Source organism: Peromyscus maniculatus, chromosome 6 (assembly GCF_049852395.1).
Source record: "Peromyscus maniculatus bairdii isolate BWxNUB_F1_BW_parent chromosome 6, HU_Pman_BW_mat_3.1, whole genome shotgun sequence".
Classification (NCBI taxonomy): domain Eukaryota; kingdom Metazoa; phylum Chordata; class Mammalia; order Rodentia; family Cricetidae; genus Peromyscus; species Peromyscus maniculatus.
The window spans coordinates 66,882,205-66,900,515 of NC_134857.1; the positions used below are offsets into that span (position 1 = coordinate 66,882,205).

Genomic DNA, 18,311 nt, shown 5'->3' on the forward strand with positions numbered 1-18,311 from the left:
TAAATAAATGGCCGGGTGAGCAGTGCAAGGGTCAGATTTAATGGGATTAAGGTGCTTGTTCAGGGTAACATTACACTAGCTTGGGGAATCGAGTTTGTCAGAAGGAGCGTGTGTGCCATCCTGGTCACTTCACCCACGGTGGGTGACTGTATAAAAGATTGGCCATCTCTGGCTTCCTACCCTTCCTGTAGCCCTACCCTCTTCCCGAGTGTTCCTCCACTGCTGATGGACAGCTCTGTTTCCTTTTCATTTCAGCCGCAGATGAAGACATCCTTGCTAAAGGAAAACAGTCCATCAAGAGTCAGGCTTTAGGAAATCAGAACTCAGAAAACGACGCCCTCCTGGAAGGCGACGAGGATACTCTGTCATCCGTGGATGAGAAAGATTTAGAGAATCTTGCCGGTAATTCAGTGGCTGCGCAGATATTTCAGCTGGCTCTGGGACAATGAGCATCTAATTACTTACTTTTTCAGCTGTGACCACTGGGACTACCAAGCCCACATCCACAATTATATTAACTAGAAATTGGTTTTGTTCTTTCCAGTGTTTCTCCCTTCATCGGCTATAATTCCTCTGATTTTTTTTATTCTTCCCAGTCCTTTGATCTTCCTGATCTTTTTCTTTTATATATAATTTTCACTGAGACAAAAAAAAAAAAATTAAAAGCAGCTACAGCCGAATTGCTTCATGCAGCCTTGGGAAGTTACCATACTCTATAAAACAAAGATTATAAGTGAAATTCTGCCAACTATTTTTGTAAACAAAGCTTGGAGGCTGTTTGCCTTAAATATAGACTCTTAGGGAAATATTGTATGTATTTAAGACATTCCAAAAGTGAGCCCCAAGAATGCCATGGGATTTATGCAGTTTGGATAATATAGGAATTTTGATTTATATTTAGCAGATTTTTAGTTTATTTTCCTCATGGGAAAAAAATTCACTTGTTTGGCTTGAGGTCATTCATTAGATGACATTTTACCTTTAGTGTCTGTGATTGTGTTTATCATTATTATTAATTTGTATTTCTTGAGGAAAAAAGCACATAGTTTTTCTGTGTGAAAATTGCATAGTTTGCTTTGCAATGAATTTAAGAGAAAAGGTATTTGAAAGCTTTCTTTTGGCGATATACCTCCAACCTTGTGCTTCCATGCAATGCAAACTGATGGTGAAAAACAAAGCTAGAAGCTGCTTCCCTGCTTTGATGACTGCAGACCTCTCAAAGTAGAATAAAATTAATTGGAGTGTGCCTGTTAAGGGGTCTGTGGTGGGAATGGAGGTTAAGGAGGAGACTGCTGTTCTGGTCTTTTCCCTCACACCCACTTATCCATCTCCTTCTTTCTTTTACCCCTATTCTTATGACTAACGATATGTTCTCACAGTAATAGAGGTGAAAGGGAGTTTAATTATATAATCTTGACAATGGCAATGGGATTAAGAAGTAATCCACGCTAATAAAGTGGTATGGGTTAGAAATGAAGTGGAAATTGTCAGGGGTCTTCTGTAGAACCTAGGCTGCACCAGTTTCTGCAGCTGTCTGCTTACCCTGTAATTGAATGTCTGAGAATGATTGAAAAAATGTTATTTCTTCTCAGGATTACATGCTAATGTACAGAGGGCAAAAGGAGACAGCAAAAGAACACATAGCTGCTTATTTCATCCATTTACAGGGATGAGCTTTGGGAAATCATGGCTGTTCTGAAGCTATCTGCTCCCCATCTGCAAACACAATGCATTTGTACATTGGGAATAGAGGGCAAAACCTGCTCTGATCTCCGCAGAGCATCCCCTCCATTGTCCTACTGGCACACATTAAGATTGATGTGAGATTAAGGACCATCACACTTCAGGCAATCGATGGAAATGTCAATTCATCTGGATTTTGAAACACTTATTCACCCATTGACCACCTGAATAGGTGCACCTTGTTTATAGGCACTATATTAATTCAGAATTAAAAATGCCACTCTTCTCTTTGGCTGTTTTCTTGTACAGGATTGTATAATGAGAAATTGTTGTAGGATTTCAAATTCTTTCTGAATCTATCTATGAATATATGTATATATATATATATATATATATATATACACACATATACATGTATGTATATGTTTGTTTTATATAATTATTTCCAGTTCTTATTTTAGGGTTAGCTATAAGGTACCTTATGCTGCTCTGTCTATAGTGCATCTATTGTTTTCAGTAGCAGTCTGATTTGTCTCTTTGATAAGCCCTGTGGAGATTTGATTATTCCAATAAAAATTCATTCACTTGGAAACCCACCCTCCAGCTGTTTACTCCCAGAGTCCCTGGACTACACTAATATTAGATTTGGAGGCACTGAGCAATATTTAACAGTGGAAAGGACACTTTGAGAAGAAATATTTGTATCAGTCTGTATGTGGGGAAAGTTGCCATGGACGAGGTTTTGTATGAAGCTGGTAGAGAATCTTTTTCAGAGAAGATGGTTTATCAGAGGATTTCCAAACACCTCATTCATAAAGCTAGTACTCTTTGTGTCCATGCCTCAGCCAAGCTCAAAAGTCACCTCTGGCCTTGGGAGCCTGTTGAGGCCTCCTTGCCCCTGGTTGTTATTCCACGTTGTTGGTAGCCTGAGGCTGCCTTTCCAAATGGAACGTGGATGTACTTATTTAAGCCTCCCTCTTACCTAGAGATTAGACCAACATTTTACACACTCCCTGTAAGATAATTGCTTCTCAGTTTACCATTATTGTTAACTGCCCGTTATAAATCTTACAGTATGAGAATCCAGACTTTGTATCTTCAGAGATAGCTTTTGTATAGACATAATATAGAAGTACAGAGGTCAGCAGTGCTGTACCTAGAAGTAAGAATTTTAAAAAATTAAATATTATCCCTGGATAAATTTAAGTTTTGAAAAATGTCATTCCAACTCATGTGGCTTCTCTCTTTCTCTTGGCAGGTCCTGTTAGCCTGAGCACACCAGCTCAGCTTGTGGCCCCCTCTGTTGTGGTAAAAGGCACTCTCTCTGTCACCTCCTCTGAACTGTATTTTGAGGTGGATGAAGAGGATCCCAACTTCAAGAAAATTGATCCAAAGGTGAGAAGATGAAAGGGAAGGGGGGTTAATTTTTCTTATTATGGGATAGTGTGTTCTATTCAGTAAGATTGGTTTTGATAAAAAATCTTACAAGCTTAGTTCAGAACTCTTGCTGAATTGCCTCTGCTTACTACAAGGCTTAAGACTCTTTTACCATCTAGTTAGATTATTGAAGTTCATTTAAATTCAAAAACAATTTCCACTTAATTGCATTTATCATTAGTTCTTTGAGGGAAGAGACCTCAGGGAACATTGTTCATAAATATATTCTGCCTCAAAGGGTTCAGCGTGAATTAAACACCAAAAATTCAGTGAGCTTGAGAGTCGAATTGTTTTGTTTAGCCCGTATATTTTCTGGATATAATACCAATATATCATTACCCTTGCTTTGTCTCCATGGCTTACTATTCTTTGGTGCACACGAGCATATTCTACCAGAGTGTGATACCTCTGTTTCCCATTACCTGTGGTAGCTTTTACAAGGCACTGCATAATTTCCTATTCTTAAATGAAAATGTAATTTCCCCTTTCGAAGGTATTTTGATTACTTTTCAGACCCTGGCAATTTTATTTTACTTAGAAACATTTCTGTTTTTTAACACAGTCATAAAGCCAAAATAACATTGATTTAATGAAAGTGAATAGTAGAATTTGTTCTGAGAGGAAACAATTTATTGAAAAATGAACCAAATAAGTGACCTATAGAAAGAGTAGTGGTTTAAAATGAAAGAATTAATTTCACTGGCTTATTGTGTCTATATACACATAATATACACACATTCTTAGTTTATTGGTAGACCTCTGAGGTTTTGGAGTCATGTGGAATTGTTAAATCTTCATGATTTGGAAGTATTTCTAAAAAGCTCCTGAGGAAAAAATGTTATCATTTTGTTGAGCTCTACAGACCAATCATGTTTTGTCTTGTACATGTTTGCTTCCAGTACTTGGTCTCCATAGCGCAGCCTGGATTCAGGCAGGACTTGCTGGGCTATGTGACAAGAAGGCTGTGATAGACCTTGTTGCTTGGAGTTAGATAATTCAGCTAATCTAGTGTACAGAAAACTTGAATCCTGAAATTTTACCACCTAGAAATGTTTTGTACTTGTCTCATGCTAAATTATCTGAAAATGTTATCATTTCATTATGAAAAGCTTACCAAAATTACTTAAACTCTTTGATTCCTGATGTCTTCAAAATTAAGGGAGACTGAGATTTAACTCAGAATATTTTATTATGCTCTTGGAACAAACATAGTCTAAAGTCTGAAATCTGATCAATGGGGTTTTAAAAATTGTTTTTAAAATTAAAACCTTTGTCGGCCTTTGAGTTCAGGTTCTTTGAAGTTATTTGCTTTTTTACGGGAAGCTGTAGCTTTTAAGATTTTTTCTCTTCTTTATGTAGCATAATTAAATTAGGTTTCTTTCTCTGTTGCTTGTAAAATATAAGATACTTTGGCCTAATCATGAAATTTGTCTTGTACTGCAACCTCCCTGTTCTCCAGATACCAAAATTCCTGGCAGTTCATATTTGAAAGTACTTCAGCCAATTACTGACAGATTTTGTATAGACATTGATGCTAACAGATAGTTTTGTATTATAAATACTAACACTTTTCTTGACCACAACATTTTTAACATTAAAACCCTTTTGTAACTTGCATTAAATAATGAAGGAAGAATAGTGAATTGGGGAGTATTATTTTTTCTATTGTCAAGACTTAATAACTTTTTTGTAAACTAGTTGGAAGAAGTGCTGTTTCTTGCTAGAAATAGTTTTTTGAGTGAAAATAATCATTTTAAGACAGTATTTTAACCTTTCAAACGAAATACAGTACCTTAAGTGATTCGAGTGTACCTCTAAGTAGCTATTGTTTCCTTTGAAAATGTTCTCAAAATTCAGACCATTTTCCTCGAGGATAAGCTGTTTTATTATTTAAAAATAATTAGTGAGTGCACTGAATTAATGAGTTTGTTTGTATTTATAGGAACACATACACACACACACACACACACACACACACACACACACACACAAAGTAGTATGTGCATTGAAAGGGCAAAGCTAACTTCAGAGTAGGTAGGGCCTGAGCTTGTGTTTTTGACACAGAATCGTTTTTCCCAGGGCAGCCAGCATACAGCTCATGCCTCTTCTGTCAAGTGACCTGGGACTTTAGAGCCCAGGAGCTTCCTAGGGTTCAGTAATCTTAGTCCCCCTGTTCTTAGCACCACATACCCTCCCCCACCCAAACTTCTAATCAAAAAATCACTTTTTAGAATATTTTCTTCTACATCTTTCATTTATAGATTTTTTTGTAAAATATTAAAAAATAGACTAAAGAATAAAATTTTAATATTAGAAGTAGTATTTAACATATTCTGTACTAATGGAAGGTACATGTCCTTTGGACATAAAGCAAACAAACCTACTAATTATTTTATGTTCCAAACAGTTATTGCATATAAAAGAAGTCTTTATTAGAGTTGAAACATTGAAATGAGTCTGGGATTAGTACCTGAGAAAAACAGGATAAGGAAGGTATTTATTTCTAAATTTGTGTAGTTATTTTTTAGGTCATAAAATAGTATTAAGACCTTTATATATAAGTAGATTCAAAATGATTATTTAAATTTTGTTAAAATGATCACATGCATTGCATTAACAATCAAATCATTAAAAAACCAAAGTAGTATATAAATCTGAATTGTTCATATTACCAGTTGCTAGGGGAGAGGAATATTTCAGCAACCTATTTATTTATTTATTTATTTATTTATTTATTTATTTATTTATTTATTTATTTATTTATTTATTTATTTTTGGTATAGTTGATTTACTTGCTAATTTTATTTATTCATTTTTACTACTTGAAACTTGAAGAGAAATGGTTGAAGGGAAACATGAAATGACTTCATTATTTAAAAGCAATCTAAAAACATTTCTTTTGCACTGGATTTTTAAGAACTTACAGCATAAAAAAATACCCTAATTTATAATGTGGAAACGTTTTAGAAAGGCTTTTTTATTATTTTGTACTTTAGGATAAAAATATGTTGTTCTGTTTTCTAAGTATTGCATAAGATTACTGTTAAAATCTACAGAACAAATATATGTTATATTGAGTAAAATTCTTATTTTACTTTTTACCAAGGATTTTGGTGGAAATTTGTACAATTAATTCTCCAGATTATGCTGTATTTTAAACTTTGCAAATCAAAGTTCAAACGGAAGCTTCCTGAATTTAGCTCAAGCTCACATCTTGTAAGTTAGAAAGTGATCTCATCTGCCTTCATTCAAGAACAACCCACAAGCAGCCAATTACAATGTAAAGTAATATTTTTATTACTAGTTTACTGGTTTCAGCAAGACATTTTAGGGCCAGGTTTAGAGGTGCAAAAGAAGGAGGGAGGGGCACATTGACATTGGCACTGAGACACACTTCACATCAGGAAAACTTCGTAAAAAGAAATTTCACATAGAGTTAAATAATTTCTTTCACTTGGTGACAATCATTCAGGCAACCCATAACAAGGAGGGGGTGTAAAGAAGGAAAAGAGGGGAAGCTACTATACATGGATTTGAAAAATGTACCTTGGGTTTCATTTTGTGTTGGCAAAGCCCGATTGCTTCTTTTGTGTGATCTTTAAATTCACATTGTTTGGAAGGAAACGATCACTTTTGTGCAAGAATGTAAATTTGTTTGGTCGGCTTGCCCTCTTTTGTTTGCTTCTCAATTAAGGAGGTCTTCCACCTACTCCGGTTCTTTCAGGTGCTTTCCATAAAAGTTTGTGTTTAGAGTTTCTGCTGTTGCTGCGTGTGTGTGTGTTCTGAGAGCATGCCCGCCCGTCTGTGTTGCTTTTCACACAATCCGCAGCACTCTATAGTTTGTCTAAGCTTTTGGGATTGGTGAGGATTTCCCTGGCCAACCTCCAGGTCTGCTTGGCAGCGCTCTCCAGGGCCGAGTGGGGCTTGCCCTGGAAGAGGTCGAGGTTGGGCAGAAAGTAGTGAGGGCAGCGGCGGCACTGCAGGCAGGAGATGAGCTGCAGCAGGATGCCGTTCAGACGGTCGCCCAGGCAAGCCTCGTCCCAGTCCGTTTCCCTCGGGTGTTTCTCGCACTCGTACAGCAGCAGCGTCTTCATGTGGTAGTTATTGAGCGGCTGGCCCGGCAGCTCCAGGTGGCGGTCCCGCAGCGTCTTCAGCACCGAGAGGCACTTGTTTCTACAGCCTCCCATCAGCAAGCGGTTCTCCGCCTCACCGAACTGCAGCACCCAGGCGTCGCTTTCTGCCGAGCTCTGCTTGCCAGTCAGCGAGTAGCACTCCTTGGAGAGCAAGTTGAACCCTTCGGCCTTGACCTCCGCCACCCGATTGGGGCCGGGCCAGGGGATGTGGGGCATAGGCCACTGTGCCGCGCTGCGAGGCCAGATCCCGGTGCACTTGAACGCTGGAGTGATTTGCACCACGTAGCGCTCCCTGATGCGCAACTTGACCTCACTGGTGTCGGCGATCATCTTGACCACGTCCCGGTAGCTGCACTTGTCCACCGCCTGGGCGACCAGTGTCTGGAAACGCGAGCGGATCTTGCGCGCAGAGAGATAGCCAGAAGCTGTGATGAACTCGACCCAGAGAGACATGCTCCGCTTCCGCCCGTCGCTTAGTTTGAGCACCGCACAACCCGGCAGAGATCCGTCGTCCACGAAGTTGAAGACGCCCATCTGGTTGAGGTAGAGCACCACCTCGAACTCGGTGGGTGAGATGACCTCCAGCCCCTCGTAGCGGGCGTCGATCTCGCTCAGGGAGCTGATGAAACGCGGCTCCTGCACCTCCACTTCCTTGAGCACATCCGACACTACCTTGCAGACCTCTCGGATGGTCTTGGCGATTGCAGCCTTGCGTGCCTGGCAGCGCTCGGTGTAGTATTTATTGAGCTGGTAAACCAGCTTGGCCTGAGCGGCGATCATGTTGGGGCACAGGTCCGGGCTGTACACCGGCGTCTCGCAATACGTTGAGGGATCCAAGGCTCACACACTGGTGGTGGCCCTGCGGCTGTGGAAAGGCGGTGCGTTCCCCCTGAAGCCCCAATTTCGCTCTTGCTTTCCACCTGGGCTGACCGGCTGGCGATAGAGCCGGCTGGCCTTTTCTTTTCCCTCCTTGGAAATCTTTTTTCCTTTCTTCCGCAGAAAATTAGAATTTTTTTTTTAAGTACTAGCTGGCACTTTTTCGCTGTCTTTTAATAAGTGAAATAAAGATAAATAAAGACGAACTTCTTGTGTGGGAGAAATGGATTAGATGGTAAGAGAGAAAAAAAATTAGGTTACCAAGAGGTTAGGCTTAGATGTCCGCAGCAGCCACGGTTGCCCAGATATCTGGAAATGAAGTCTTAATAAGTGCCAAAGAAAATTTTAAAATAAGAGCAAAACATTCAGCCGTTCATTCTTAAACTTCTCCCTCGCTGGTAGGACGCCTTCACTCAGCGTAGGTGATGCCTTCCTTACCCTCCCCCAAAAGGAAAGTGAAGGATGTAATTAATGCCTGGAGAGCAGTGAAGTACAGCTCAGGCCGCTGTGCACTCTGAGGTTTGCAGACGCCCCGCGGTCTCAGCGTGCTGGTCTCCTTCTTCTCAGGGGTTGTGTCGTCGCAGTTTTCCCGGTTTCCTACTGGAGGCGTTGTTTGGATTGAGTTGGTTTGTTTGGGGGGGGGGGTTCTTCCTGCCTCTCTCTAGGTGCAAACCGCTGCAAGTTGTTTGATATTCATTTCTGCCTCGTTATTTATACTTTTGGCCCTGGCAAAATCTATTTTAGTGTGACTAAGTCCCTGCTTACGTTGTATCTGGTGTGCAGTTCTAAGGAGTCCGGGTTTTCCCTCTCCTCTGGATTGCTTGTGCAGACTCCGCTTCTCCCTCCTGTCCTCTGATACCTGCCCCCCCACCTCTCTCTCTCTCTCTCTCTCTCTCTCTCTCTCTCTCTCTCTCTCTCTCTCTCTCTCTCTCTCTCTCTCTCTCTCTCTCTCTCTTAGTTTATGAATGGTCTGTGGGCCATCGTGAGGGGGTGGAGCTTCAGTTCCTACAATCCCTATGCAAGCTGTCAGTGCTTTAGCCAATCCGAGAGAAAGAGAGAAGACAGGCTTGGAACCCTGGCCGCAGCCACCACACTGCACTTGGTGGGGGTGGGGTGGGGTAAGAAAAGAGGACAAGATAGGAGTCAAATGCACTCACTCACTCTATAGTCCTATCTTCTTTAGCCTCTTTCTTACCAGTTGCCATGAAGAGGAGGAGAGTCTTTGTAGAAGGGATTCTGCTCTGGTCTGGCTGGAGCAAGGGCTGGAAAGGGGTAGTGGTTCCAGCGAGGCTCACTTTTGTTTTGAATTTTCTGACCACTCTGCACAAGGTGCAGCCTCTGGCAAACTGTCTTTGACTTGAAGGCAGATGGGAGCCGGAAGGGGAGCTCGGGAAAGGACTTACATTTTGATATCTATCTTTTCTTTCTTTCCTCTAGTAAAGTTTTTCTTCTTTTTCCTCCTACCCCATTGTTGCCAGGAGTCGGAGCAACTGCTGTGTATGTGTAAAGGAGCGCTATATGATGAGGGTTTATGACCATAAATCTGGTCAGTAATTTCCATATGATGTTGAAAAAACAGAACAGTACAAAAACTAGTCCAAATAGGTTGTTTGATCGTTATTTCATAATTTAGATTTGTATATTTTGGGCCATTATTTTACTGTTACAAGAAGTAACAGATAACAAGAGAGAAAATACCTGAGTTCTGAGAAACAATGTAAATTATGTGTGGCACACATCACTAGGTTATACTTGCTGGTTAAAATAAGCTACTAATTTGGATTAAATCGAAATGAAGGAAAAGAAAATTGAACCTGAATTCAAGTTTTCTTACTATTTTAATACTATGACTTTACTTTTGAATGTATTCTCAGGCAGTGCAGCTTCTGATTTAAAGTAATGTTATTTTCATAATTGACTCTTGCTTTTAAAGGAGTTGACTGGGACAAAAATCTATAACTGTCCTGTTATTGATTACCCAGATGGCCTTCCTCCTCCGCTGGCATCCCACCGAAACTCATGTGTGTTCTTTAGAATATGTATTATCCTTAACAAGCTGTGCGGCTGCTGCCTTGTAGGACTTTCGGAAGAGCAAGGGCTATAGCAAGGTGATTGACTTGCTCCCGAGTTTATCTTTGAATTGAAGATGTCAGGATTCTCAGTCTTTTTAATACACTCAGGTAGTTAGGACTACTTTTCGTTTGGCTTGGCTGATCATATTTCAGATGTGAGCTATATGTGGGGGTAAATAAAATCTGTAGCTTTTTTTCTTCTTCAGAATCCAGTGTGTAGCTTTTGTAAAACCCTGTAGGAAAACTTGACTTGCATTCTTGAGACCCAACCAGAACCTGCATTCATTTGCTAACGGGAGAGCTAATTTCTCTTTCTACTTGGCGTGAGGCATTTGAATCGCTACCCTTTCGTTCGTTCTTAGTCTTTGGTGTGTCCGGATGGCTGGAGACTTGGCTGGCCTCCCCTTGTTGCTAAAGCTCCTTTCTAAAGAATATTTGGCTTTTTCTTTTTAAAACCAAGCGGGATTTATTGCTTAGGGACTGTCTTCAGTAGCAAGGTGTTGGGAAGAACCTTGCAAAGTAAGCATCAGCGAGCCTCGGGCACAGCAGTTTCAGAGGAGTTCCTAGGAATGATGGCAGTACTGACTGGGCCGCTGGCTGCAGCTTTCCCGCCGCTCGGGAAAAGCTGCTGCTGCTGCTGCTGCTGCTGGACCATGCTCACATCGGTAACCAGCGCGTTCTGCAGCCCGGGCCCTGGAGGCATTACTGGCCAGAGGGCTGCGCTCATGGGGTGTGGGACCCTGGGGAGAAGCTTGGAACAAGGCAGCACTGGGCGGAGACTGATGGCAAGGCCCAGGTGCAGAGTTCCTCCACATCCTCCAGGGGCTAGGTCTGCAGCATGCACGTGGCCAGAGATGCCAGTGAGAGCCAGTGCAAGTCCTTGGTGCCGGCTGTCCCAGCGCTGCCTGCCAAGTCTTCGAGCTACAGGACATGCGCGCCCACTGCATTCACCTCTTCCAACCCGAGCAAGTTTCCTCACATCATGCACCCTTGTCCACGGTTTCTCCACTTCTACCTAGAGGCGAAGAATGATAAAACGTTACAAATGTTTTGATTTAAAAACAATTCATTACCAATTTACCCTGTCTAAGGTAGATGCTCTAGTAAATAATAAATCAGTTAAACAAAGGCGACTTTAATTTATCGCCGTGGTGCTAATTAGAAACATCATTCCAGCAATAAACTTAAACACTTCCAGCAAACACTGCCCCCTCCCCCTCCCTCTCTCCACTGCCTTGGTGGAGAGCGGCTTCTGCTGTTTGCGGCTCCTCTCCCTGGTTGAATAATTGAAGGGGGAAACGGTATCTGAGGAGGCTATAATTGAAGAGGCCCTGTCACCTCCGCTTTTATGTATGTTGGTATAGAAGTCCATCAGCAGCTCCTTGATGATGTATTAAAACCAAGTGGCAGCTCCTTCTGCAGAAGATACGATGTTCTATTAAGAAGACTGAGAGAGAAAGAAACTCGAGAGGCTAAAAGCCACTTCAAGTCTTCAGACCGATTGATCTGTATTCTCTTGTTATAATCCGTCTCATCATACTTGAGTTAATGAGGCAAAGGAGGGGGAGCGAAATCTGATGGTCCTTGACAAATTCATTAGGGAGACTGCAGGACATTTTATTTGACTGTTAAACATCTTGTTTGTTTGGTTTAGGCAGTGCCAATATCAGCATGCTTCTGCCCAGAACCGTGGTGTTGGGCGAGCTGGCTGCAAGACGTTACTAAAAGGAAGGAGGACATGGAGGGTGGTTTTTCCCCTTTTGGACTGTAGGTAATGCAGAACCTTCAGACTTCTCTGGGCATAACATTGTCTGTCACTACAATCGGAACATCTAGAAATGTACTGAGGTGGGCATGCTTTTGGTAACTATAAACTAAAATATGTACACGTTTAAAACATTAGTTCCTGTTCCTTTAAAAATTGAGTCTGGTTAGAGCAATCACTCTACTCCTTTTTTGCAATATATGAATGTTTAAGGTCCAGAAGCCAGATTACTTCTCTTTGTATCCTGGTTTTACTTAATCATAATTAAATAAACTTGTAGTGATTAATTGTATATCCTCTTTCATCGAAACCATTGTGAGCACTAACTTGGAAATTAAAAAGTTACCAACAGGTTATTTGAAAGAAGGTTGCTGTATTTAAATCTGAGGGATTTTTTAACAGTTAAAATTGGAATCGGGATATGGTATGGAGAACAGTGCTAAAATCAGGAGGTGAGCCTACAGAGTACTTAAGCTGAAAATTCTTCTAGTTGAAAAATAATAGGCAGTTAGTCTTAATTGATAGTTTTTATCCCAAACAATATTGAACTTGGATTTTTTTCAAAGTTTTCTTGAAAAGTAGTAAATAACCCAATTATAAAACTTTCTTGCCTAGAGAATTCAGTTATATTTTCTGTTAACATTGACTTAGACCCACTTAAGTGCTTTGAAAAAGAACCCTGTCTTCCATTTAGGGGAAAACAGTCTGGGAGAAAAAAGCAAGTGAATGCCCTTTGCCTGTCATCTTCACGCAGCCCTGCATGGCCAGGAAGCCGGCTGCTGCTGCTGCAGGGGTGTGTGGCTGGGGAGGACTCATGCAGCAGTCCACGATTTTCTCAGAAGCCAGAGCTAAGTAATGGCCGAAGCCAGAGCTTCTGTATGCCTGACAGTCATAATCCTGTTTACGTTTGCACTGAGCACAGAATCCCTAAACTGTTTTGTCCTGTGCTGATCTTTCCTTAGAGATATGTTTACTGGATTAAACTTCAGTGCAGATTTTAGTTTATCAGATTAGTGAGATTTAAAAGGTATCTATTTTATGGTGTATAAAAATAGAATAGAGGAGTCTAACAATCTTTACAGGGAATACACAGATTTTATATGAAAGATCTTGACTTCCTATAAACATTTTAGAAACATTCAAGAAATAATTAAATTATTCTCTTTTTAAAAGTCTCTGAAGTACTTATACTTTTCAGAATGCAAAGGACTCAGTTTTTGCCTGTATGTATTTTTAGCCTCTGATCTAACTTTCAAAAATCTAGTGTCTATGTAGTGACTAGAGTTTTAGTCTTTAGATATTGAATTAATTGATGTCATTATAAAAAAATACTTGACTTTTAGAAAACAAATTTCTAATATTGTGGTCAAAATATAATTTTGGAAATAAAAACTGTTCTTTAAACTATTAGTAAAAGCTGGAAAGAAAGGAAATTACCCAAACATTGTTTGTTAGTGTGCTGGTTTTGATGGAATTTTGTATAAGTAACTGAATTTAAATATATGCAAGAAATTGTAACAATTATGGATAGTATACTACATACAGTTTCCTTTACTATTATCTGTCATTCTCTGTCAATCACTGATGTGATTTTCCAAAACTCTGAAGTTTTCTACAGAATGTTTCTAAGGTATTGATATTTATTATTCTGGAATTAATTTGTAATAACCAGTAATTGAATATTTTCTTTGAATACTTCACTTTTATTGTCTATTAATTATTTTAAATGGCCAAGCATGCTGTTAAAATACTTCATTCTGTTTTACAAAATAGCTTCAAAGCAACAGAAAACCCTCACATCTCTTTGATTGGTAACCCAAGGGTATTGTTCGCATTTAAATAGTTTGAACTTAAGATAATGTTGTGTCAGGTAAAGTGATAGCCTTGACTTTGCACAGCAAACCTGTCGAATGGTACTAAAAAACACAGTTTTATGAACTTGTCAGAGGTATTCTTTGGTGGACATACTGAGTTTTTAAAATTACCTCCTGTATTACTTTTTATATTACTGTTGTACTTGCACAAATTAGACTAGTCCATTTATAACTCTGGCATCATTAGTAAGATGAGAAGGTGGATAATAGAATATAATGTTAAGTTTTTCTCCCGAGTTGAACAATAACTGTTCAAATGAGTACCACATTAAACTATACATAAGTTGATTTCACCGAGATAATTCAAGACTAAATAAAGTAGGAATCTTCTGCTTGGCGAATGAAAATAGCCTGTAGCCTGACTGAAAGGTAAACACCATTATAGGAGGGCTGGAGAGTATAAAGCATGAACACAAGCAAACTTAGCAAGTACTTGAACTTTACTGTAGTCTCATCCATGTTATATATGGTTTTTGCCATTACCAAGAAATCATTAGCTTCTTTTCATTTTAAAGGTACACATTTTTTGGTTATTTCATTCTTTTATTCCCATACATAAGCATTTGTTTTGAAAAGTTGGATAAGTTTCTTTCTGTTACTACCTTTTTCCTTTTCTTATTTAAATAAAAATTTCAAGCAATTTAAATTTACTAATGTACTGTAAGTAAAATATTCAGATTTACCTGCCAGATAGCTTTGGCTTTAATAACTCCTGGGTTTTTACTATAATCTCAGAGGAGAGGATTCAAGTAGCAGATCCAAGTCTTAACTATTAAGGGCTGAGCATATAATATATGGATTGCTATTTGGGTCTCTTCTTCCTAAGGAACAACATTTACCTGGGATTTAATGTCATTTTCATAAGATGGTCAGTAAACCAGAATTAGTCAATACTGAATTTATTGGTAAAGAAATCAGGATTTTATGGCTCAAAGGTGTGATGTTTATGAAAATAATACAACTTTAGTACATTGTATATAGTAATATATTTCTTGAAATTTTGGTGCTTTTATTCTATTTCTGTTGTCTCTTATGCTTAGTAGCAGACATTAATGAAAGAGATTAAAATATAAGACTTCAAAGTTTGCTCCATATTGTTCTCAGGCCGTATGTGATATTTTTGAGGACCCATGTTTGAAATTACCAGATAAGCACATGATAGGAGTACATTTTTAATTACACCTTAAGAAAACTAGCCAGTTTACATACTTTATTGCACAATCCGTACAATACTCCATCTGTGGTATATTGATAGTAACTGACTTGAAATAATATCCCCCTGAGACAGCAGAACATCTTTAATGAATGTGCTACTTTTAATTAAAATGTTAAAATCCTAATCTTCCTTCAGATGTTTTAAGTTAGAGTAAAAGTTATATGCAGAGAAGGTGGTTTCTCTGATCTCTTGTAGTGGCTAAGAAGCAACAGAAAGTCCTAAGACATCTGTGTAGTAGAAATAATACTTGATGATCCAAGAAATCAAAACTTTTTTCCCTACAACCATCTGAAATACAGTGAGGATAAAAAACAGCTGCTTTCGCCTGTGAATATCAAGTTCTGCCCTCTGTTTCTTCTCTGAATTTTCCCTTTCTATCTTCTCGTTATCTTCAGACCCTAAGGAGTCATCCTCTTATTTTCTAACTTGTTTTGTCTGTAGACAAAATCCAAGTTAGTAGGTTTAAATCAGTGTAGATAAAGTCGAGAATCTTTGATGTGTGCCTCTGACTGTTTCTAAGTGATTTGCTTGCTGGGAGCAGACACTGTCCATGCCCTTTCACTTTGCTATCAGCTAGGTGCACACAGAGGACCTGCAAGGCTACCAGATGCATAGTTAATCATCAGCGAGGTCAGTAAGGTCCCAACTATACTCCACTAGGTCCTCTAATCCCAACATTTATTTGTGTACAGTAACTTTTTCTTAAATGCTCTAAAATTTGCAGCATTTTTTTTGAAAAACTAGCCAAAACTTTCTGTAAATATTTAATGAACAATATAAATAGATTTTTTTTAAAGGTGTAAGGTTGTTGCTGTACAGAACCTACTGGGATACATAAAATAAAGGAATATTCTTGTGAGTGTTAGTAGAGAGGATCCACTTGAGAAACAAAAGCTGTCAGGGTGGCGTGATCAAGTCACATTCACTACCCATTTCTCAAAAATGGTTTTTAAGATGGGGCCTCACTGTTTACCTCAGGCTTGCCTCTGGCTTGCATTCACCTCCTCAGTGCTAGAGTTGCAGGTATGTAGAGTATAATAAACTGTATTCAGTTCTGAAATACGTTGTTTGGATTAGGTGATCGCTTGTGTCTTGTCTGTCCTAACAGCAAATAGTATAACAGAAGTTGTTGTTGTTGAACTTGATGAGTTTATTTTAATCAGAATACTTTCTGTGAAATTTTAGTCTTTTAGTGTTGCTCTGATATAGGGTTATGACTGTTTTTAATGAGAAAAACCATAGATAATTACAGATCTTTCAGACCCTTTCTTTAAAAAAAAAAAAAAACATACATTCTAGATTACTGGTAGTTGGGAAAGACAACAAAAGAACAACTTAAGAGAAATTTTAAGAGTGCTGTTTATAAAAAAAAATTGGAGCATGGTGTGTATTCTTACAAAGATATTATGCATTTAAAGGTGTGAGCAAGGCTGGCAGATACTTTTTCTTTCCTAAGTAATGAATGGATTCACAGTTTAGATATTTTCATGAAGATTGATGTTTTGTAACTATTAGTTTTTGAAGACAAAGGATTTCGAGTTTACAATTTTAAAATGTATCTTCTTAGAGAAATGACAAGGCTCCAAGAAGCTCTGATTTTCTAAGTTCATAATTTATTAAAATATGTATCCAATCTGGGAAGTGGTTCTCACACATGTGTCCCTAAAGAAGGAAATTTTTATACTTTCCCATGCTCTTCGCTTGTTTTCATCAGAAGATTTGACAGGCATAAATGTGTTAACATCTTTGATTTTTACAGATGTTCCTAGTTTTCTCTCAAACTGTAAAAGATGCTGTATCAGAGAATCGTGGTAGGAAATACTTTCAACACTTCCTTTCCCATATGCAATTCCTTGCTTGTCTAAGATTGTGGGTGTTTAGTATGGAGAGAAGTGATGCAAGATAAAATAGATTGTGATCCAGTTGTTCTCATTTTCAAATATAGATCAGCAATCTTTTTGCTGTATTGCCAGTTCTCGCTGATCTAGCTTTTAAATGAGCATAGCTGAGTACTTCACTTTTGTGTTAAGTTCATTGGAAGTCCCTCATCAGTGCATTTAGGAGTGCCAGGTGGCCACCAGGAGAGTTGTTGATGGGCACTCTGTGGGTTTGCAAAGTGCAAACCTAAAAGACCAAGAGATGAGAAATGCATTGCTATTTGTGAATTTATGTTTTATCTCACGTCACTTGAAAATTTATGAGTAGTGTGGCTTAAGGGTGCTGGAGTTGTGTGTTCCAGGGCTTGCCCCCACTGATAACACCCTTGTTGGCGTGAAAGTGCAATGCAAATTATGACAGTTACAACCTTCTGTTTTGTTTAACCTGTCAGTAGATTTCCTGGCTCAGTGCTGAGGGCAATGGTGTGTTCAGCTAGTCCATATTCACCTAAACTTAAAAGGTCAGGTTTCTACAGGCAAGCCTAGTCAAAGCCTAATTGATGAGGAGGGCAGGGAGACAGAATTTACTGTTCTGTTGGCTAGTTTCATATCGTTAGGTTGTCCTGAAAGCATCAGGCAGTCACAGCCCCTTTCATGTAAGTGCTGACCCTAGACAGGAGCTGACAATCAAAGGAGGCAGCCACAGGAACCAGTGCAAGTAGGCTATTGATTTTTCAGTTAGGTCTAAGTAGTTTGTAGTATGGGTAATGGGTGACAGAGGCAGGTATGTCATTATCAATGAGCTCCAGAACAGTAGCGACAACCCTCCCTCATATTTCCTTCAGCACTGACAGTATGCATCCAGAGGCGGTCAATAAATCGCCCAACCCTTAACTGACAAGTGCCTGGGAGGTTTAGGTTGAGGAATGGAAGTTACAGAGCTAAACTTCTCTTCTTAAACATGTATAAGATCCGGCAATGGAAGAAGCAGTTACATTACGGTAACATTCTGAAGTTTTGATTTGGATGTGCCTGTGCAACTTTGAAAATCAGAACTTGGTTTTAATGATTTTCAGTATCAGAATCATATATACTTAGCAAAGATAGAAATGACCCAATTATTTCTAAGGGTAATCTAAAAAGATATTTAATTTAGGTTATATAGTTTTACTTTTATTAGACTAACACTTTATTTGGTGATTATTCTGTCACCAAATTTAATTAATTAAAATTTGTGTTTTCAAATACATTAAAATTCCTAATCTCTAAAAGTTTTAACTACAGACCAATTAGAAATGGGGGTGGAGGAGGGGAGACTTGAACCTTTGTAAATGCAGCTAAGTGGTTGTTATTTGACCTTAAAGTTTGTGTTTTATTA

At 39.0% G+C, this 18,311-nt stretch overlaps 2 protein-coding genes across 3 annotated transcripts in view; one reads left to right on the forward strand and one right to left on the reverse strand.

Moving 5' to 3' along the window:
* Positions 1 to 18,311, forward strand: part of Lrba (LPS responsive beige-like anchor protein) — a 571,922-nt gene that overhangs the window by 317,994 nt on the left and 235,617 nt on the right. For both annotated transcript variants that reach the window (XM_006976444.4, XM_042279232.2), the window contains exons 38-39: positions 256 to 402; positions 2,942 to 3,078. In XM_006976444.4, coding sequence (XP_006976506.1) covers positions 256 to 402; positions 2,942 to 3,078 — 284 coding nt within the window. The remainder of the gene's footprint in view (positions 1 to 255; positions 403 to 2,941; positions 3,079 to 18,311) is intronic.
* Mab21l2 (mab-21 like 2) lies at positions 6,849 to 8,154 on the reverse strand. The gene has a single exon (XM_006976443.4). The coding sequence runs from the start codon at positions 8,031 to 8,033 to the stop codon at positions 6,954 to 6,956; it is 1,080 nt and encodes a 359-aa protein (XP_006976505.1). The 5' UTR covers positions 8,034 to 8,154; the 3' UTR covers positions 6,849 to 6,953.